The sequence below is a fragment of the Rousettus aegyptiacus genome, unplaced genomic scaffold, assembly GCF_014176215.1.
Source record: "Rousettus aegyptiacus isolate mRouAeg1 unplaced genomic scaffold, mRouAeg1.p scaffold_m13_p_4, whole genome shotgun sequence".
Taxonomy (NCBI): domain Eukaryota; kingdom Metazoa; phylum Chordata; class Mammalia; order Chiroptera; family Pteropodidae; genus Rousettus; species Rousettus aegyptiacus.
In genome coordinates, this window is record NW_023416307.1 from 136,670,903 (window position 1) to 136,694,395 (window position 23,493).

General features: G+C 34.9%; 1 protein-coding gene across 3 annotated transcripts in view; it reads right to left on the reverse strand.

Moving 5' to 3' along the window:
• ZNF385D (zinc finger protein 385D) overlaps positions 1-23,493 on the reverse strand; it is a 721,959-nt gene that overhangs the window by 13,067 nt on the left and 685,399 nt on the right. For all 3 annotated transcript variants that reach the window (XM_016158249.2, XM_016158250.2, XM_016158248.2), the window contains 3 exons: positions 12,909-13,139; positions 1,535-1,713; positions 353-454 (listed from right to left, as the gene is read on the reverse strand). In XM_016158249.2, coding sequence (XP_016013735.2) covers positions 353-454; positions 1,535-1,713; positions 12,909-13,139 — 512 coding nt within the window. The remainder of the gene's footprint in view (positions 1-352; positions 455-1,534; positions 1,714-12,908; positions 13,140-23,493) is intronic.

Here is a 23,493-nt window from a genome sequence, read left to right on the forward strand (position 1 = left end):
TTTTTCACTGACATTCTTTCCTAAAATTATCTGTTAATGTCAAGACCAGGTTTTAGGTAATTACTTACAGCTGACTCAAAAGAATTTGACTTTTCTCATTTCCCCATGATCTCTCATAAACCCGAGCCCAACTCAGGAAGATAAGATATTGGGCGGTGGCTAAAGATGGCAAAGCAACTCACAAAACCAATAATTACGTAGGGGTTGGACTCTCAAATCAAGTATCCTCACTTAAGTACCACTCATTTATTTCATTCAGTAACGACAACGACACAACCCAAACAAACCAAAGTTCAGCTGACTGTGGTACATTAAAGGCTATTATCTTTTGGCAAGCAAAAATGACACTCACCCCCAGTGGATGTGCTGCCTTCTGTAGTTTGTTGTACGGACTGTATTTAGGTTTTGGGGGCTTCCCCGCAGCTCTGTCTTTGTGCCTTCTACTGCTAATGTGCTATGAAAAGCAATTAAAATTGACAGTATTAAAAAACATCATCCCAAAGAACTCTCACAAATATTGCTTTAACTTGAGGAAGCATATTAGTTATCTCATGCAAGTTTTGGAAAGGGAAACATAAAAAAGCATGCACTTTTATCCTTGAATTTTGTCTGATGCCTTGAGTATATTTTTATGTTATTCATTTTAGTATATTTTTTAACAAGTAGAAGGATCTTCTTTTTCCCAGTCTTCTTTATCATTGCACAGATCTCCTTTTTTAGAAGTTTACAAATGAAAGGAATGTCTGAAGGAACTTCATGAGCAGATAAACAAAGATGCCTAGGCAGGCACGAATTTATCTACATTCTAATATTTATCCTCACATTTGTACAGCCAAATGTCAACCCCTTAAATTTAAAGATAAATAACTAAGGTGCATAAAATCAGCACAATATCATACCTATGTATATAAAACAACACAATTTGAGGGCCGGGCCTTTGATTGGCAACATATAACCAATTTCTTTGTAAGGCCATTCAGAGTAAAAGTGAATGTTAACAGGATTAGTCATCCCTTTAGCAAGTGGCTACAGGATTTAGAAATACAGTACAACACCATGTAATAAAGTAAATAAAATAATAGCACTGTATAAAGTTAGTTGTAGTATGTAAATATCTAAACAAGTTAAAATAGAATGTTACAATTTGAACTTTAAAGAAAATCAACACTTTTAAGTGGGAAACCTGGTAGAAAAAAAGGTCTAATACCCCTTTTCCTCCCACTCTCATATGTAAGCATAGTAAAAACTAACTTCAGATCATTTCTGAAAGGTCCGAGAAGCCATTGCATTATAGTAGTCCCTCAGCAACTGAAGTGAGCATAAGTACATTAGGACAGTGACTAGAAGGTAAGTCGATGGATAAATGGATAGATGGATGGATGGATGGATAGATACATAGGCAGATAAATGGATGAATGGGTGGACAAATGAATGGATGGATGGGAGGAGAAAATAGAAAAAAGAGAATAAAGGACACACACACATCCTGCTCATAAGATGTCCCCTTTTTATTTCTAGAATATGTGCTGCCTACCTGTTTAAGCTGTGTTTCCGAGTTGACGTGCACATCACAGATTTCACAGTGAAATGTTTTGTTTTGCAGGCCTGTATTTCCCTTATTAACTGGTCCTTTACCTTTCACGCCTGCCCTAGGAAAGGCTTTGATAGTCCCGCTTCCATTCCGGGCTTCTAGCATGGTTTTGTGCTTAGTACCTGCCAGAAATATTTAGAAAAAAGAGGAGAAAAATCTTAACTAGTATATGCCTACAAGAAACAATAAAATAACAGAATGTGAGTCCTAGTTTTAGTGCAGTTCTTTTGAAGATTATGGTCGAACTATGCTTATGCTATGGAAGACTGTAAAAATATGCTCTGACCACCTTATAGCAACATTACTTAATTACTTTTTTTAAATAATGCGCCCATTACAAGTAAGCACTATTAATATAGTAACTCAACTCCAGAGTTTTGAGATGAAATTAAATGGGCGTGACTTGGTTTTGTTTCCTCTTGATGCTAATAAGACAAATGATAGCTGATGAGGAAGAGTGATTTAGTTGCTAAAGGTATAGTTGAAGGTGATGTGTAACAAATGTAATCACTTTAACATGGTGTGTTTACAGAAGTGGCACTAATTAAGTATCCACTTTCTAAAGAGACTACAAACAAGCTTGCCTGGCTATATGTTTTAGGTTCAAAGAGGAAAAGTAATAGTATAAAGATCGTAATGACTAAAAAAAAGCCCTACGAGGAGAGTAAAGCCCACACGGATTGGCTATATAATTTCAAATATAAATAAATTACCGAGAAGATGAGGGTGGAATCATAGGCTAAACAGATACACTATAAAAAATGCATATTTTAAATAAATCAGTAAAATCTTTAGATGGTCACACGTAACTAATGTAACTCAGCTTATCAACATTTACGGTTGTTTTTTAATCACTAAAGTTCATGCTGGGCGTTTTCTCTCAAAATTTTACTCACAATTTCCTTTTTCTTAGCATTAAGAAGTATTCTTTATTTTTCTCACTTAATCATGTGTTTTTGCTATGAAATTTTCTCTTGTAATTATTTATGTCATTTCTGCCATTCTGGCTTTTTTAAAAGCTTCCCCAGCCCCCAGCAGTTTCTCCTTCCTAATTTTATTTATTAGACTTTTATCAATTCTGCAAGCATAACAAAAGATTCTTAACTTATGATTCTCAGGCTAGCCTCCCAGACCCATTGAATATTAAGGAGGAAAACATGTTGAGGGACATTCTAGGTCACTGTAGATCATCATTGTCTTAAATAAGAGGCAATGAATACATGAAACAAAGTTATAGCCTCATGTTTCTTTCAAAATGATTATAACTTTACTGCATCCAATATAAAAAAAATGTGTATTTTTTTTACAACTTAGATTACCCACTTTGAATACCATACTGTTATTACATAGTTATGAAAATATTCATATCTCGACATATTAAGAAGAGTAAAATGTCACCATCTATGAGAAGATTGGAGGAAGTGAAATACAGAGCCACAGAACTGCTCTGTGTTGGCAGCTGTGAGGCCTCACTGAGGTTAGTTTTCACCCATTTCCCTGGTAATATAGTGGCAGAAACGCTTTCTACTTTGTACGAAGATGGCATAAGTGAAAGTAGGGCAAAGCAATGTCCTAAGGAGCAAGAAATCGAGAAGCATTCTTGAGGCCAGGTTGGCTTTCAAATACCTAAAAGTAGTCTGTAGGAGACTAATTTTCATCCTGGTTTTCTTGAGGGTCTTTTGAGGACCTTTGGTTAATATCTTTCGGAGTTGGTGCTTGGTAGGTAGCACCTGAATAGATCGGAAAACTATTTTAACCTATTCAGCAATATTTAAGTACTTTATCCTGTTTGAGAGGAGAAAAAAAGCCATATTTGGTGGACTGGCTCAGGACTGGATGTCAGGTGAGTTAGGGAGATGAGAGGAAATTCAAAGATTTGGCCCCAATAGTAGGGGCTTAGAAATAGTAGGTAAAGATCCAAAATAAAAACAAACTTCTCCCCATAATATATTTGGCAAATTAAGTCCCACTTATGTCATGTTCCTAGGAGAAGAGTAGAATGGGATATACGTATACATGTGAACATTTGGGAAATCCTTGCAGAAAATCACTGGATTGTTAGCGTTATTATTTCAGTGTAATCTCTCCACAGAAGCTAGCAAAGATAGGAAAATTAGATATACCTACCTACACGTGCCTTACATGCAAACACACACACACACACACACATACCATACATTTATGGTTAAAAATGTGGCGATATTGTGTGAAAAACTTCAACTAATAGCTTTGACTCTGGGGTTATTCATCGTAAGCAGAGTGGAACTTTTGTACTGTATAACCTCCTTTATTTTGTAGCAAGTTGTCAGTCATTAAACAGCTATTAGCTAGTTTTTAAAGACCATAAAGATCAAATAAGCTGTAAGGGTAGCCATATTTCCTCCAAATACAGCTAAAATTAATGCTTAATTTTAAAGCATTTATGAGATAAAATGTTCAAAATAATATAAAAATAGTAATTATTACTAGAACTCATGTTATTTTTTAAACATTGCATATATTGTGCTAAATTACTTACCTGCTCACTGCTGCCCCATGAGTTGGGTGCTATCGTTATACCCATTTTAGGCATAACAACTTTTGACTCAGAAAGGTTAAGGTGCTTACCTGCCTCACAAAGGAAATACTACTTGAAGTTTCTGGAAGGTAGAAAAAGGATTTCTAACTAAGTCCCTAGAGCTATGGGGACTTAGCTAGACATCCACTAAGGATTTCTGAGCCAGTTTAATATCAGTTACATACGAATCTCTCATAGCACTTTTAATTTTATATTTTGTTAATGCAGTCTTTTCAGAACTTGGATTTTGAGTCTTTGAAATTTCTAGTCTCTGGGCTTCTTTTTCTTCTTCTTCTTCTTCTTTTTTTTTCAGTCTTGCAATGCTCCTTTCTGCTCAGCAGAGTACCTTGAAACATGATGCTTTGAAAGGCTGTGGCTCTGTGATGGCCAGTTTGATCACCTCTTTGGTCACCTCTGGTGCAACATTGTGTAAACATCTCCAAATGCTTGTGGCTTCCTCTGTGACTGCACAGCAGGTCAGTCACAAGTCTGCCTCTGTATTTTGTTTCTTCTTCCTCAGAGGACAGAATCTGCAAGGAGCTAAATGGAGTATTTTCTTCCTATAACTTCTAAAAGACTGACTCTGACTATGTAAGACCTTTATTTGATGCTTCATGATTCCTGAAATATGAAACCATATTCCAACCATGGTTTGAATTAAGCAAATCATAATGCTCCAATAGATATTGGTTTTTATTTGTTTGTTTTTGATGACCTTGGGTCAAGAGAGTGATTTATCTTATATCTGCAAAGATCGAAATAATATGTAGGGGGTGGTGAAAAGAGGCTAGGCTTCCCTTTTATGCCCCATCATCTTTATAATTTCCCCCTTTTAGATGGTTCCCAAGTTAGGTATAAAGAAAAGGCTAGCGAGCAAGAAAACTGGCAAATGACTTTCAAAAATTAAATGAATTATTCATTAGGTCATCAGAAAAATCAAGATCTATTTACAAAAAAAGGATTTTTTTTAATGAAAAAAATCAGAATTCCACCAAAGAGAAGTATATCAAAATATTAATAGTGGTTATCATGTTCTAGTCTTTTTTTTTCTATTTATATATGTGCATTTTAAAAAGTTTGGTAACTTAAAAGTGACTTTGTAAAGAACATCCTATGGAATTATATATACTTTTAGAAATGCACATGGCTTTTTAATGACCACATAGTTTAACATTTTATGAATGTGATGTGTTTAACCACTTATTTAATATGAGATGTTTGTATTGTTTCTTTTCCCTATATAATTAGGTTGTAATGAACATCCCATTCATTAAATCTTTTATCCCATATTTTGTTGCTTCCTTAGGATAGGTTTTTATAAGGGGTCTTATAGGGACAAAGAATATGACTATTTTTAAGTCTCTTGATTCAAGCTGCCAAATTACTATCTAAAAATTACAAAGGAAGTTTCAGAGTGATTCATCTTATAGGGAAATGTATTCTGGTACAGTCTGAAAACTTTGCCCCTCTATAAAATAAATTTCAATACCTTAAAATTAATTTTCCAGAATGCTCATAAAATGATATTTAGTAATGTTCGACTAGACCCTTAATAAACCCATGCACCTGCCAGCAATTATTTAGTTACCGTCTCATTGGCAAGTTCAGATGATTCAGCTTACAGATAAATGGACAGGAAAGCGGTCAGTCTCCACAGCAAAGTGCAAAGGTGTTTCTTTTTGATGTGCTTATTTATGAAATTTTGTATAATGGCATTATATTCAAACTCTTGTGTGCCCTAAGGAAGAAAAGTTCTCTGAACCTCTCCCTGAAACCAATAGGCAGCCTTCCAACCATCCTGGAGCCCTCTTCCATGCCTTAGACCAAATTGAAGCAATAAAGCTTTTTGCAACAACAACAATAACAAAAATAGTTGGAAGGCTGCCTGTTGGTTGCATGGAGGCTTTTGACGCCTATTATACAGTTTAAGTGTTCCATGTTCTATATCTTTTTATCTTCCAAATGTCATATTAACCTTTTATTATCCTGACTTCCTATATAATATGTATTTTCCATGTTAATCATATTTGGATTTTGTCTTAGAGATGAAAACTTTGGTTTACTTTAACGGCATATTGATAAGCATTAAGCACCCATGAAGACATCTATGGTTCAGGTAACTAAGTAATGCCCCAAATGAGTAAAAATAAAATGTATTATTTCTGTTTGCTTCCAGGTTGAAAGTAATTTGCTGATTCACCAGTAATGTATCTAAAGTCCAATTTGCAGAGGTGAAAGATGAGACAAGGAAAACAAGAAGTCTAAAGCAGAGGCGAGGATAACTTTGCTTTTAGCATCTGAAACAGCCCTAGATGAAGAGCTATGAAGTTGGAATGGGATGGAAAACAAGCCACACATAGCACTACTAGTGGGGATGGGCTTGATGAATAACAACAACAAAAAATCCAGGAAAGAGCTCTGCAGGCTCAGGGCAAAGCACTGGCTGTGTCTGATGGGAAGATAAACATGTGGGGTTAATATGGCAGTAACTCTGGTGATCCCAGCATGTGAATAGAAATGTCAGACATCCAGAAAGCCTCTTTTATCCATAATAACTGACTACAGGGAACACTAAGTCTTTCCTGTGCTTCTTTTGACATGAATTTAACACTCTTTATGTGCACATGTCCCACCTCCTTAAACCAAGGCTCGTAAGAGCATGGGAAAAATGCTATGTTGCTTTTATATCTATTACCCGAGACAGCCTAGCAAAAAGATCTTCATTAAATAAACCTTAAACAATTAAAAGATCTTCACATAATAAATACTAACAATCAATGCATAGACGAATTAGAGACAGTTTCACAGTATAAAAGAAATGTTATCTTATTTATAAAAGCAATGTTTTTGTTTACTTTCTGTATAAACTAATTCTATTTTTAATTTTTTAAAAATTATTTTTGATGGCAGTAAAACATGCTTTTAGTAGAAAATTCAAAGAGCATTTAAAGTGAACATAAAATTTTAAAATCTGCACACCTCTCACCTTCAAGCTGCATTTCCCCAGTAGTGACACATTTTCAGGTGTAAACTTCCTAAAACATTCTAAACAACTATGACTTTATAATAGGCATGAGTAATAAAAATAACATAGGTTGAATATTCCATTTGGTTTGCATGTGCAACCACTTTTAACAAGAACAGTCATATAAAAATACGCCAAGCGAAAACGCATCTTGATACAACTCTGAAGTTACTCCTGGTTGTTGTGTGCAGTGAGATGCCATCAAATGGAAATAACTAAACCTCGAGTGGTCACAGGTATGCACAAATTATTTTTATTGCAGCACATACTGTATATTCCAACTCCCCAAACATGTTATTTATGAATTATAGCACTAACGCACTGTCTGATAGAAACTTCTGTGATAATGGAAATGTTCCATATCCGTACAGTCCAATTTGGTGGCCATTAGTCATACGTGGCTCTCGAACACTTGAAATGAGGCTACTGCAACTGTGAAACTGAATTTGTAATTAATTTAAATGTAAATAGCCACCCAAGGCTGGCGGTTACCATATTAGATAGTATAGCTCCAGTACTCAAATATGCCTTAAATTGTCACATGGAACAGAGGGAGGTATAAGGCTGAATTTTTTTTTTTTTATTTGTAGAAAGTTTATAGAAGGCACAATAGCAGAACTGTGATAAGAGAGTTTCTATCTTTATTTTCAATCAAATTGAAGTCTTACCATGATCATAGAAGATGCTGACTAGGAGTGGCAGATAATTTTTGAGCCTTAATAATAATAAGGACATGAACATTGGCCACAGCTGACTGGCTTAAATTAGTTTTTCACTTGAACAATGCAATGACAGATCTCTTGATGAAACTAGTCTTTACATATTCTATTCTTGAATATAGAATAGACATGAGATTCTTAAAGGCAACTCTTGAGTTTTGCTCATATTCATATTATCAGTGCCTAACATATAGTAGGTGATCAGCAAAGATTAACGGAAGTATTAGATATTAATAAAGTTCAGTGAACACATATTTATAAAGAGAGTTATAACTTCAGGCTGTGGAATGATGTAAGTCAGAATTCGCTTCTATTAGCTGTATGGTTTATATTTTTTTTTTGTCCTGCAATGTCCTTAGCTATGAAAAAAAAATCTGTTCTATTAAAATGTATTAAGTGCATTTATTGTTTTAAAGACTATTTTTTGGTATTTCCATGTGCCCGATAAATTTTAGTCAATTTTCTTCTCTTTCTTCTTCTTAACATTGTTGTTCTTGTTTAGGCAAAAATCTAAAAATCTCTAAGGATATTAAAATCTCTAAACATTTTAAAATTTAGTAAAGGCCATCCTTTGATAACTGTTTTTTTTTTCTGTATATTAAAAGTTAGTGAGGGATAGAATAAGCTCTGTCTTGGGACAGAAAAGCTAAAATGAGGTTAGTGAAAATTATCAAATATTTCCCTTTTAAGTCATTAGCCCCTCCCCCCAAATCTGCCCAAATTAGTAATGAGTATTAACTACAAAACATTGCAAGGTTTTTTGTCCCCCCCCCCATTATATAGAGGCAATTGTCATAATTAGCTAAGCAAAGCAAACCTAGTAGGATGTTTTTTTTTTGGGGGGGGGGGCGTTTTAAAGAAAAACCAAAACATCTTTTGTAATATCTGTATCTATAACATATAGATACAAAAGACTCATATCTCTTGAAAACCACATGTCCTTGAGGAGTTTTAAGCATTCTTAGACTGTTTTTTTTTTGAATCCTGCTCATACACTCAGGAAAGAGAATTCTCTCCCCAAATTCTAAAAAAGCAAAGCAGTAACACCCCTATTCAAATTCTGTATTCTAATTTTATGGAATATAAGTCAATTAATTGCAACTTTGAATGGTTACATACACATTTGTGAAAACAAAAAGGAGAAAGAAAATGAAACACAAAGCTGTGGTTATACTAATAATCATGCTATAATATTTGATCCTTAAAAGATTCTTGAGAGAGAGAGAGAAAGAGAGAGACAGACAGACAGACAGACAGACAGAGACAGAAAGAGACTGACCCAAAGAGGACAACTGGCATACCCAGGCTCACACAGAAAAGTTATCTGCCATTTGAGGTAAAAACTAAATCTCGTCACTTCTAGTTCATCTACTGAACCACACCACAGGGAGTGTTTGATGGAAGTTGTATCCCAAATTTAGTTATGATTAAGAATGCATTTTCCAAGATTAAAATAAAAACATGTTTGAAAGGTCATTGGCTTCCCATGAGCAGACCATAAATGCATAATTCTATTCAGTGCTACAGGCCTTACTTTATGTATATAATGTGCTTCCGAAAGGAAAATAAAAAGAAAAAAATAATTGAATTACAATTCAGATGCAAAGAACACATTTCCCCACCCTGCATCCTGGTTGCTTCTGTTCAAAATTGGCATTCGAACCTGGTTCTCTGTATAACACAGTCCAATCTTAATAGTGGTTTCCTAATATCAGGCTTAGAAGAAAGCTTAGAAGTCCTAGAGTTATATTAGAGGGGTGAGGGTGAATGTAGGGGGCAGTGCAGTACTAAGGGGGAGGTAGTGAATGTGGCCGCTCTAAGTGCAGGTAATGAGTGTACATTAAAGAGAACTAGAAAACAATACCTAAATGGATTAGCACCATGAACTGGCAACTCTAAAATGTCAGTGATAAAGGAATGTTCCCTAAAAATATTTTGTTAATGTGTATTCTAAATAACTGATATGGTTACTGTTAAGATTTCATATAGATTAAATTAGCATATTTTATTACTTATTCTATAATGAACGTCAGTCATATGATACATGGAAATTAATTTGTAGAACTCTCCATTATACAGTCAGCCCACAACACATATGAATTTGGCCATAAGCTTTTGTTTCATTAGTAAGTTCAAAACATTTCAAAATTCTTTGAGCTCACAAAGGCTGTAGTTCATGCATTCAACCCTCGTGGTATTATACATTTTTTAATGTGAACAATAGATTATAAATAAACAATGATAGCATAGTGATCGTAAAGATGAAGAAACAGTATTGAATTGATTCAATTCTGTTACTCTATGTGAATACTTGAAAATTTTGTGTTTAAAATAGTCAAATAGAGTGTCAGCCATGTGGCTTACAGGTTTTGTTTGGTGAATTCCAGTTGCCCATGTTAGCAACTGGATAAGTGATATACCCAACGCTGGCTGCCATCTCTTCCCTGCTTCCTTTTCCCAGTCTCTTAACTGTTTTCTTTCACTTCCCCTAAAAACTATGTGCCCTCAAATCCTGGTCTTATATTCTGCTTCTGATGAAACCAAAACTAAAACACAACACAATAACCCTATGACTACCATTCCTACTCCTGACAGGAGAGCGAGCATGATATAGAACCTCTATACTTTACACTCACCTCATGGGTTCCTCCACATCACACCCTAAGGGAAAGATGCAAGATGCTGTCTGGATACAGGAAAGACTGCATTTACCTTCATCTATATTTAGAGGAAGTCCCAGATTCACTTAGTCTCCCAACGCTATTGCAGTTACAAATAACGGGGCTAAATCTGGATCTCAAAAATGGTGCACGAAGGGGGTCCTAGAACATCTAGTTGTATATCTTTTCTTTTTCCTTTGCCACCTCTAGTTCTGGCACTGCTGGCTCATACAAGTATAGGGTGAGTCCTAAAATGAGCATTATGCCTGGATCCTGGAAAAAGATCTCTGCTATTAGACGGGAAATACAGGGATAAGGAAACCCACAAAGCAGGTTGGAGGGAAGGGGAGTGGCTGCAGTCCCCCGACTAATTGAAAGTTTGAAAGGGACACCCCCATAAAGGGATTCAAGTGTGGGTAAAACCACATTCACCATCTAAACTCTTGAATGAGATGGTTATAGTAGTTCCAAGTTCTGACTAGATAACACTTTTGAGGTTTTAAAAAAAATTTTCCAAACATTATAGCTTCCCAGGTCCTGAATACATAAGTAATCAGAATCTCTGGATATAAGAAATACACACACACACACACACACACACACACACACGCATGCACACACACACACAAAATATATAAATGTATATACATAAATATATATATAAATATGTATACACAAATATATATAGTTACAATATATTTAAATAAATATAAATGTATTTATAACATATGAACATGTTTTATATTCATATAAAATATATGAATATACACATATATTATGTAAGGCACCATGGGTGAATATGTTTTTAGAACCCCATAAATAATTCTGGCACACAAAGTAGAGATGACCACAGGATTGTAATATGAAAATTGTTGACCTGATGTAATATAATCAAATAATTCCTTTTTGCTTCTTAAGCAGATGTTTCTGATAAGAATTCAAGAAAGATATCCAAATTCTTGATAAATTAACTCTAGCCTTAAAGGATATGGTTTGTGCCCTGCCCCCAAATAAAAGTGTTTCTTAGTCCCCATGTAAAATGATCAAGAATTCTTAAGAAATAAATTGACTTCTAGCAATATGTATGCTCTCCAATTATCTTGCATCCAGGAAGAATATATTGTAAGGATAAACACAAGACAAAGCTACATGGCATAGATTCTGACAGGGCCACTGGACACATGAACTCTCTATGACTACAACTAATGTTGCATGCAGCAGCAAAGTATGTGCTGAAGAGGTTGTTCTCCATCTGAAATTACTCCCTTAAAGCTTTCAAGTCAATATTTGAATATTACTAAGGCAGCACATTGATTGGTCAATGACTTGGTCAACATACAGCTACAATATTAACTCAAGGTATAATTCACAAATTATTCTTTTTCTACTGTAATTGATGACAGAATCCTGGCAATGAACTGAGTGTTTCAGAGAAAAATTGAACTTGGGCCAAAGAGCTGGCTAAAATCTCAGGCAGGATATAAACAAACAAATAAATATACTATTATGTGTATCTAGATATATATGTAGATAGATATGCTAAAGATAGATACAGATATATAATACCTTGATATAGATATATAACATATAAATAAAAATATATCGAGAAACCATTTTATCTTGGCTTATCATATATCATGATATATTATTGTTTAGTATTTTCTGTTATAATATATTAACATTTAGTATTTACATTAGCAAGACCTGCATTTGAATCATGACTCAGTCACTTAAGTCATCATGTGCCTTCACTGAGCCTCAATCGAACAAGAGGAATATTATCTATGTTGTCAGAAAGAGTAAAATATTACATGTAAAGATCATGACAAGCACTTTTTTAAGTTTAATTGTCCAGGTCATATGGATTTAGCCCAAACACATTATCTACCATAAAACAAAACAAAACAAAACAAAACAAAAACCTAATAGGGAGGTTTTAACCAAAAGTACACAGAGTTATGCGACCAAATTTTGCAACTGTATTATTCGTACGACTTTAGAAAACTTCATTTAGAAGCAAATGTGTGGAAGTACTTAGGAACTTAGAAATCAAATAAGTGCAAAAGTTATACTTCAGCATTATATTTTACTTTACCTTCTAATGTTTAATAATGCACACACACATCCATTGACACAAACACATACACAACACAGCACAGAAGCCCCGGAAACCCTCCCTTGTCCTCATGTAAATCACACTTTGCATGTCATTTTTATTTTTTAATGGTTAATGAATTCCACGTAATCATTGTCAGTTTTCTGCCATCTCCTCTTCCCCTGATACAAAAGATCTAATCTATTCAGAAGAAGATAATTGCAGAGCTGCTAAGACAGAAAAGAAAGTGCTGCATCTCACCACTGTTGTGTGCCTCCAGCTGTGAGGCCGAATTGACAGCAACCTTGCATAGGGAACAGTAAAGGAGCCGCTTTGCCTTTTCTTCCTCAGTCTCTGCAGAAGGACATGAGCTATTGCCAGTGGCTGTCGTGGGGCTTTTTTCCACTTTAGAGGTGATCTCAGTTGTCATAACACTGCTTTTGCGAATTTCCACAGTTGTCGTTGATATTGCTGGTGTCCCTGTGGTACTGTCTGCATTCAAAACAGCACAAGAAAAAAAAAAAAAGGGAAAAACAGTGGTATTATCTTTCCCTATTTGGAGATGTATCACTAATATTACATTCTGCTAATATAAGAGCGACTATCAAGAGGGTAAATAAACATACCCACAATGTCCTCTTGTTAACATATGGCTGTAGTAAAATAATGTTTACATTGTATAATACCTTGTAATACATATATTTCTACACAGATGGCTTTTAAAAAATAAAATAGAGAATACTTTTAAGATATTTTATTTTTACTTATTACTGGTCTATTTTCCTTCTACATTATTTGCTATAATTATAAAAATAAGTACTGATTCTTTTGTACACAGTGTACAAAAGAAAAAGAAAAAAAAAATGGAACCCTGACAATATATTGCTTTGTCTAGATCAACAGTTTAGGAAATCATTGCCCTATTGACAAAGAGTTGTATATTCAATACCAGGTACAAAAATTATCAATATACAAATACGAGGAATTCCAATATGGCATATTTAGTAAATGCATGCTCTGTACCAGGCTGTGTTCTGGGAGTTTGTGACATAGTATTCAAACACCAATGGCCACTCTTTACAAGGAATTCACAGATCTGTCATACCATGTTAATGTCAAATGGTTCCAAGAGTTTGATGACCAATAAAGTGTTGACATATAATAACCCTACAACTCCCGCACCCCACTCCAAAGTTTGATTCTAAATCTGGAGCGATCAACCTCTATAGTGAAACAATCTTACCCTAACTTCATGTAGGTATACATAGCTTTCATTCCAAATATACCAAAAAAAAAAAAAAAAAATTATCACGATGTCAACAAATGTTTGTATATCCAACAACAAACTGCAAATGAGCTCTATACTCATATTCTTTTTACTCTTATACTACTTACTCTGCCTCCTGGCTGGCTGATTCTTAACCTCTTACTCAAAATATTCCCAGGCTGTCTCTCCAGCAACTGTTTCTCATTCCATATGCTGCAGTGGTCACTACCTAATGCCACACTGAAAAATGGAGTGGCCGGTGACTATAAAGGACAATGGTCTGCCTGCAATGAAATGTTGTCCTCATAAACTCTTACTTCTTGTAAAGCTCATACTACCAAGATTTGATTTCAGTTCCAGGATTCCTTTTAACTTTGATATCCTCTTTGATTCAGATACAGAGGTGGGAATATAGGTGAGATCGATTATAGCTTCTTTCCAAAATATGGCATCAGAAACACTAGTCAATAAGAAGAGAAATGACGTCTTGTTGTATAAAACAATTATCTGGATATCATTTTCTTTACCTAACACTTCACACACTTTTTAATCACTTATTTTAGCTGTTAAGATCATCAAATAAGCCTCCTTCAGTGTCATGAAGAATTATCCAGCATCCATGTAAAAAAAAAAAATCAGTTTCTCATACTTAGAAAAAAATAAATAAAAATGACTGTAATATAATTTTCCCCCACCCCAGAGTTTATTTACTCCTTTCAACACTGAGAGGTCCATTTTCTGATTAGTTTTTACTTGCTTAATACACTATCTGATTAAAGTTAAAATATCAGATAATAGCCAGAAAATATTTCTAAGAACCTAGATACAGCACAAAATACAATGACTGCTTTGAGATAGTATAGTAGCTGTTCATTACTCTCAACAAACCTGAAATGATTGTTTGAAAGTATATGCATATGTGTCTGTGAATAAATGAAAAATGGCCAGTTAATTTGCTAAGTGCTTTATATAGACATAATTTCATTTAACCTTCATGCAAACTTATACAAATGAGGAAATTTCAGAGTTAAAGTCACACAAGTACTATATGGTGAGCCAGGGCAAAGTGCTTCATGTAATGAAAAAATCATGGATTTTAAAAAATAAAAAAAAGGAACAAATGAACATGACAGAGACTCATGCCATAGACAATGGACTATTGGTTTCCATAAGGGAAGGGGAAGAAGGGATGGGGAAAAATAAAATGTTAAAAATAAATGAATAAATAAAATGTTCAAAAAAATAAGTAAATAAATAGAAAATGATATCATTGTCCAACACAGTGATTCTCCATAGATAGATCCCAAATACCAGTTGGTTAAAACTACTAAATTTTTCTCATGATCAGATGTATTTGGAGTGACACTTATATATACAGAGATATTTAAGTTTAGTGTGGCTACATGCTAGAGCAACAGTGTGATACTATGGGTATTATTTCATTAAAATCTAAGTAAAGACATTCCTAGTAATACCCTACTTCTAACAAATTTTCTTCTGGATTGACTATGTTTATTTTATGTCTTGATCTAAAAATTGTACAGAGCATAGATCATAGCACTCTTAAATCAACTTTGTGAAATTCATAACAAAAGTATAGAATAAACAAAACTATAGATCTTCCAGTCTCTGAAACAGCTACATTAGTGTCTTTCCAAACACTAGAGGATAATGTACATTTATCCCAAAGACTCCACAAGATTAGAGACATCAGATTCTCCATGCCTAAGGTTTAGTCAGGTATTAACATTTCTTAAGGCAAGTTGCTTGCATGAGACAGGCTTAGGGGAATTAGTATCAAAATGCTTGACTTCCAGGCTTCTTTGTTGCATCCTTTAGACCACATAGCTGAGCATAGATCTGTTATTATCAGTTTGCAGTAAATTTGAAAGAAATACAGTTATATTTTTCATCTTAAATTTAATATATAGATCTTGAGTCCATAAAGGTAGGACTACTACTAATTTGTAATAAGACATGGATTTTTCATTTACTTTTCATTTATAAGTGGTGAAGGGGACTTTTTTAAATGAAAAAAGTTAACTATATTTTGAGATTATGCCATATTCAAAAAGAAACAACTATTTTATAAATTGAATAGAAAATTGCCTATAGCAGGGATATTTTCCTTATTATGGTATGTTAAATTAGCAATTATATATAATTTTTATGCACTCATTAAAACAGAATCTTAAAACAGTGATCATGTTAAAAGCATATACACTTAATATGATGGAATGATGATTACCTCTGCAACCTTCCTCCCCAAAACTCATAACTCTTGTCTTACCATAATAAAAGCAAAAAAATAAACCTAAATTTAAAGGCATTCTACAAAATTTCTGACCAAGAGTCCTCAAAACTGTCAAGGTCATCAAAACAAGGAAGTCTGAGAAAGAAAGAAAGATAAGAAAAGGACCGGTTCATTAGTTTTGACAAATGTACCATGATAATGTGACATGTTAACAATAAGGGAAACTGGGTGTGGGGTATATGGGAACCCTCTGTAATATTCTTGCACCTTTTCCATAAATCTAAAACTATTCTAAAATCAAAAGGTTATTAAATTTAAGAAAAAACAGAATTATAACCAGTCAACGAATAGCATATAATTTCAGTTACTTTGTAGAATCATAGTCAGAAGCTATAGTATAGTTTTCTTAATTTTTTGATTAGGAATTTCTGAATTTTTTGATCAGGAAATTTCAGTCAATTTCTCAAGGTCACATAATGCTCTAGGGGAGAAACTGAGACTTGACATTGCAATTCAAAATACAGGGCTTCTTATACTGCATTGCATTGACTTATATATTCAAATTTCATTCTATCAACATTTATTAAGTGGCTATTTTGTGTGAGGTTCTATATTAAGCCACTAAAGATGAGAAGGACAACAAACATCCATCGTGTACTAAAGTGGTTTATGAGACATCCTATAATGACTTGAAATAATAATAAACTTAATCTTTAATCAGTTTTGGTCATTGCTATATCCTTGCACTTATACTTGGCATGAAAAAGCACTCGATAAATATTTATTGAAAAGAAAACGAATGAATGAATGAAGAACAGTTATAGATAATGATTGTGGAGCACTTTTAAAGTATTTACAGGTATTAACACATTCAATCTTCGTAAAAACCTTAGAGGGCATACCATTTTCATCCCCATCTTATAGAATAAATTGAGTTATGGAGAGATTTGGGAACTTGCCTCATGCCAGAGCTGCCAGCTGTAGTTCAATGATTCAAACTCAGTCTGGCTCAGAAGCACACGCTCTTCATTTATTTTTTAATGCTAAATTTTTATTTTTTCATAAAAAAGCTGACTATGCCCCCTCCAGTTAATGCAAGGTGGTCATGATTTATTACATGTGTTTGAAAATCACATCCTAAAAATTTGACTTTAAAAGAAACTAGGCAAGGTCCAAACTAGAGTCGATTATGTATGTCCTATCATCCATTTACGCTAAAGTATTAAGTTGCTGGAATCCATTTAGGAGGTGGGGAGAAAGAAAAACCTACAGCTCTCAAATAACCTCTTGTGCAAAATGGTAAGTAAACCACAGACCTTCCTTACTGCACCTTTTTCTTTCTTCCCTTTTTTTTTTTTTAAGATTAGAAACTAGAAATATAATTTGCTTTTCTTAATGTTTCCCCAAGGCAGATTCAGATTTCTTTGCACTATTCAACCAACAACCCCCTAGGAACAATATATGTGAGAGGGAGCTAAAAATAACAACAGTGGTTCAGTGGGAAGAGAAAGGTTTGAGACGATTTGGGTTTGCATTTCTGTGATTTCTGTGCCATTCCTGTGCTACTGCCAGTGCTTAGTAACAAATATTCATTATTGCAACTGTCACAATTTGGCTTTGGCATTAAAACAGGCTGTTTATACTTTGAGAATGGGACCTTAGTTGAGAATGAAAGGAAACCTGACAGTATTCAGAGTGGTCCATTTGTGGGTCTCATCCTTATCTAAAAATACTGTAAATTCTTCTTAAAAAATTTACAAAGCAAGAAGATTCCATAAAATACTTACAATGTGAATTCCAAATAATAAAATATAGCAGCCAAGTGACATGGTCTGGGTAAGAAATTTATTCTCCCAGTTACAAACCTCATAACCCAATTGGGAGACCCAGAGTTGTATTATTTAAGTTTTCTCCTAGGTAACAGGAATTAATATTATGACCCAGAGATGCTCATCATGTTTCCTGTAGACTGAAGACTCAGAATTATATACTATTTATTTTCTTCTTTCCTGTGTGGATTTAAGTCTCACCGAGGCTAGCTAGCAAGCGTGCAGAACAGCTGCTTCCTTAACCATGCTGACATTTTGAGGTTTCATGACACAAAACCCCCGCAAGTTTTTAAAAATTATTACTGGTGGTTTCTTTCCTATGGATTTTATTTAATTTAACCAACATTTATTAAGCATATTACGATGCTCTTAGATCCAAGCAGAAATAGTTCCTGCATTGGGCTCTGGACTTTTGAAGGCTCTACATATAACAAGCCACTGAAATAAAAGTCTACTTTGTGTCTTTTGATCTCATAAAAAAAGTTTTTAGAGAGTTTAATAACCAATTGAGCAAATGGGGATTATAGGAAAGAAATGTAAGAGCTGAACTGGGTGCCCCAAAGGTCAGAGTATAGAGTCTGAATGTTCACAAGTTTGAGTGTGTTTGTGTGTGTATGTGTGTCTCTCTGTGCGTATATGTCTATGTGTGTGCATGTGTGGCTATGTATGTTGAGGGGTAGGAGATCACAGCCTCTACATGGAAATCAAAGAAGGAAGTTGGCTTGCTCAAACTTGGCTACCTCAAATCACCAAAACGTATGGTTGCAAAAATCCTTAGAAGATGATAATGATTAAGACCAGATCAAAGAAGGCTTGACTTGGGCCAAGCAACTGAGAGTGAAGCTAATGAGAAGGAGGAGGGGGCAGGAGAATCAGGCCAGACAGGAGGAAGATCAGAGGTTCCTGAAGCACAAAGGCCTTAGCAGGAATTGATCAGTCCCCTTGGGAGTTAGAAGGATCCAACGATTGGCCAACCACAGCTGATCTCTTCAAACCTGACACCTCCAAAATGTCCTTGACCTCCAAATGGACCTCTTTGGTTTGAATTGAGATTTCACCAAGTAAAAGAAGGTATAAAACTAGGCAATACTCTCTCTCTCTCTCTCTCTCACACACACACACACACACTCACATACACACACAACAGGAAAAGGCAGATTTAAATGACTGAAACAGTGCAATTCACAATATAAGCACACAAAGTCCTTCCCCTCTGCTTCATTGGTATAGACAGTACTTCAAAGTGCCTGGAAATTCTGAATCCACCTGATTTGGGTGGGTTCAGTCATCACCCAAATGTCCTGACTTTGGGAACAGCTTCTTCCCTGTCCCTGAAAATTTGTATTGCCACTTGGTAGGACTCAGGGCTGAGTTGAGTGAGTCAATTCCTTATTCTCCAGGTCAAAAAGACACTCTTAGGTGGTGGAGCTACTAGTGAAACCTGAGGTATAATTTGTAAATATTTAGCCATGTGGCATATGGTCTCGATCCGTATTCTTGTCTTGGCTCTAAAACCTTTGGGGTGGGCCTGATTGAACCCTCATGCGTCAGATCCTATATTACAAACTGGAGAACATAGAGCTCCACACAAAAGAGGTAGTTCATTAAATCACTCTAGTTAGTTCCTGTCATTTTAGACATTTGGGTCCAATTTTACCAGATGTTTTGATTATTATTTTGATAAAAGCCAAAAGTTTTATATAAAATTTCCAAATTTGAAGTTTCAGAAACTGTGTGTGTGTGTGTGTGTGTGAGAGAGCGAGAGAGAGAGAGAGAGTGAGAGAGAGAGAGAGAGAGAGAGAGAGAGAGAGAGAGAGAGAGAGAAATCCTGTGTGGGCCCCAAATCTCTGTTTTTTATGTGAGCTGCCAGTTTTGAAAGGTGCTCTAGGGACTCTGTACCTGAGCTCCAAACACTGCTCATTTCCATAATGGTTCAGGTCACGTGACCTGACTTAATCTCTCCCAGAAGGCAAGGTCTCTTTTTTAAGGAGAGATACACTGATTACAACTAGTCTTATTTTTTCTCTTCGCCAAATAATTTGCCCTTGTTCTTTTCTTTCAAGTCCACAGAAAGCACTCATTCTAGTGCAGATGCCTTGGCATCTCTTGTTAGCCACCTGGAAGGGTTCACAATATTCTAGGGATGTTCTTGGTTGATAACAGTCACTTGAGGAATCTCTAATGTCTTATCATGTTAAAGTTCCATTTTCTGAAAGTCTATGTGGATTATACTCCCTACTTCTATAGTATATACAAATATACTCTGTAACACAACCAGAACAGAACTTGCTAGTTATTTTATAGTTGATAAACATAGAGCTTAGTATCAACAAATTTGTTGTTAGGCATTTGCTTTTCTTCAAAAAGTCGAGGTTACATCCCCACGAGGTGCTAGACTGAAAACTGGCACAGCAGTATAAATAGCAATCTCTGATCTGCTAGCCTAAGTTTTCATCCTTAATCATTTTCATCTTAGAATTTTTAAAACTTTTTCTTTCATGCATTTTTTTTTTTCTCTGCTCTTTTGGCTCTCACACCATCCAACAAAGATGAGGCCAAGAAATTGGAAACTTTTGTGAATCAGAAATAACACTGTAACTGTAAACCAGTGGTTTCCAAACTTTCATATACATCACAACCACTTGGAGGAGGGAGATTGATAAAGCACAGACTGTTGATTCCCACCCCCAGCGTTTATGATTCCTTGGTCTGCACTGGGGTCTGAATATCTGCAAGTCCAACATGTACCCAGGTGATGTTGCTGCTGGGGCGGGTCTGAGGCCAACACTTCAACAGCCACCACTGACAGATCTGCCAATTAGTTTCTGCTTTAGCTTAACTCATCTTTAGAGCTGTAATGTCACTTAAACAGAAAGTCCTGAAAGTCAAAAAGGGAAAAGAGAGATCGGGTGGTTACTGTCCTGTTTTGTCTGTGACTAAGATTGTTCCCGAGACATGGAACTTTCAGTACTAAAACAGGGCACGTTTCTGGCAAGCCAGGACAAGTCGATCACCCTAAGGGGGAATTTAGAATAAATTATGAAACGACTCTTTAAAAAACATTTTAAATACTACCTAAGCAAGCAATGAATATTTCTATTGTAAAGTACATTTTTTAGAGATATATGTAATGAAAACTAGGGAGGATAGAGAAACATTCAGATCTGAAGCAAAAATAAATAACTAAGGCGCTTCCTTACCCTCCCATTTAGCAGTGAAACTAGGGATTCTTTTGTAAGAATATAGTCTTCTCTCCCTAAATTAGAGTTTACATTTCCAAGGAAATTTGTTTCCTATGTTGCTCACAGAAAGTCTGTGCATCCCTTCCAAGAGTAAATTAATCCAAAGCAAATCAATTCAAAGCTAAGTTAATCACAAAGCAAGACCGCTAGGCCTTGAGAGTTAATTGAGTAGGTCTGGCCACTGGACATACACGGGATCAGCACTAACTTGTTTTGTTAGAATATGTGAACTTCATGATAAATATTTCAAAAAGGACAGAAAGGAGAAGACAAAAGAAATGTTATTTCGAGGCTATTTTAAGCGACTTGGATGCCACTAGATTAGGAAATGAACTTTTTAGGGTTCTAATGGAAAGGTGTTTTTTTTTTTTCTCCCCTCAGAAAGGCAGAAGAAAAAGTCTGTTCGAATCTATAAATGATAGTCCTCCTGTTCCAAGAACCTTCAGAGGGAAAAAGTGTTGCATGCCACAGTAACAGTTGCCGTTTCATTAATGAGAAGACTTGTGTTTTGAAAAATCAGATTTGAAATCTGGGGAAAAGTCTAGGCATGGTTTTTCAGTGAAAACCCCTGGTAGTTTATTTGTTTATAGCAACAGTCTTCTTTAGTCAAATGCTTTAGCTTAAAAGTAAGGGTTTGGCTTGTGTCCTTAACTTCCATAATATCTAACCACTAAGGTTTATGACATCGTAAATCATGAATCTTGAATTCTTTTACTAATTAAAATTGAACACAAAGTGAGGGAGAGCGCGCCTTCTGACAAGTGAATTCAGAAAGTGTAGAGAACTGAGAATGTGGAGAGAGTCACGCCACGCCATTTAGCATACAAATCCTTGCTGTAGAATGCTGTTGGACAGCCCACATAATAAAAAGGAAGTAACGATTGTCAGCTCTTCAAGTGTTTTTGTACCTTAGAGCTGTCTCGAAGAAAAGAAAACAAACTCTCATAATGGATGGCACGATGATAAAATATTTAGTGTGGATATAATTTAGAACATTGTTCCATATGATCTCAGGCATTTTATTGTATATGTAAGAGTTACTTAGCAGTTTTCATTACAATATAAGTGTCTCATAGATATATATGCAGAAAACATTTAAATCACCAGAAAGATACAATGATGTAACTGATATGTTACACTCAGACATCTAGATTAAAAACTTATTTTTCAAATTTTAAGGCACCAGTTTTTAGGAAGTAGTGCCACTGGATAAATTATGGGCAATGGTTGGCAAAGATGACAGAAATACAGAAAAAGAGAGGGCTTTTAAAATAATTGAGAAATATACATATACGCATATATATGTATATATATATATGTGTGTGTGTGTTTGTGTGTGTGTGTGTGTATTTAAATAATGACATTTCAACAACTGCTAAGCATTCCATTTAAACTATAAACTGTGTTGTCTCAAGAACCAAACTACCAGTCATTTCACTCCAAACAGCAATTTATTATGATTTTCCTCTCGGCAGAACGGAGTACAGAGGGAAGTTATCACATAATGCAATCACATTTTGGTAGAATTTTTATCCTCAAAGTAGCTGTTTCCATGTAACGTTAATGTACTTCAGCCAAGATTTTTAAGACTTGGAGGACACATAAAAATTAGGAAAAATGTACACATCGAAGTAGAACAGGAGAAATCAGAATTCTACTCATTACTTACTGAAAGGTTGGCTGCTGAAAAATTAATAGAACTGCTTGGAAACTAATAAAATTTTGGAGCAAATGCCTCTCAGTGAATCCAACAGACCTATTTCTAAAATGGTAAGACTCCCTTTTAATCTGCAGAAACCATACAAAACAGATTATCATGAAATTTCAGATATAAAATTCTCTCTCCTATTATTTCCATAACTATCACACTGTTCCAGAAACTCTAAGCTACAATAGACTGCCTCCTGTACAAAAATCCTCCATATCATGTTTTCTTTTTGTTTTTGAGAATACATTTAGTATAATTGTATCATCATTTCTCCAAAACACTAACTGAGACACTAAAAAAATTATGTCAATCACTCTTTTGTCTAAATGATGAAGAATAATCATTTTGGTTTTCCTTGGCCCTCAATTAAGAGACTAGTTATTTCAGTATAATTTAAACAGCTTCAAACCTGATTACTTATTTTGAGTATATACGCAGGAAAAAAAAAAAAGTTCTTCTTGGTTAGCTCTATTAACCAATACTTAACTTAATACTTAAAGATATATTTTTAAGGAAGATCTATGTTAGAGGTTATGCCACCTGAGA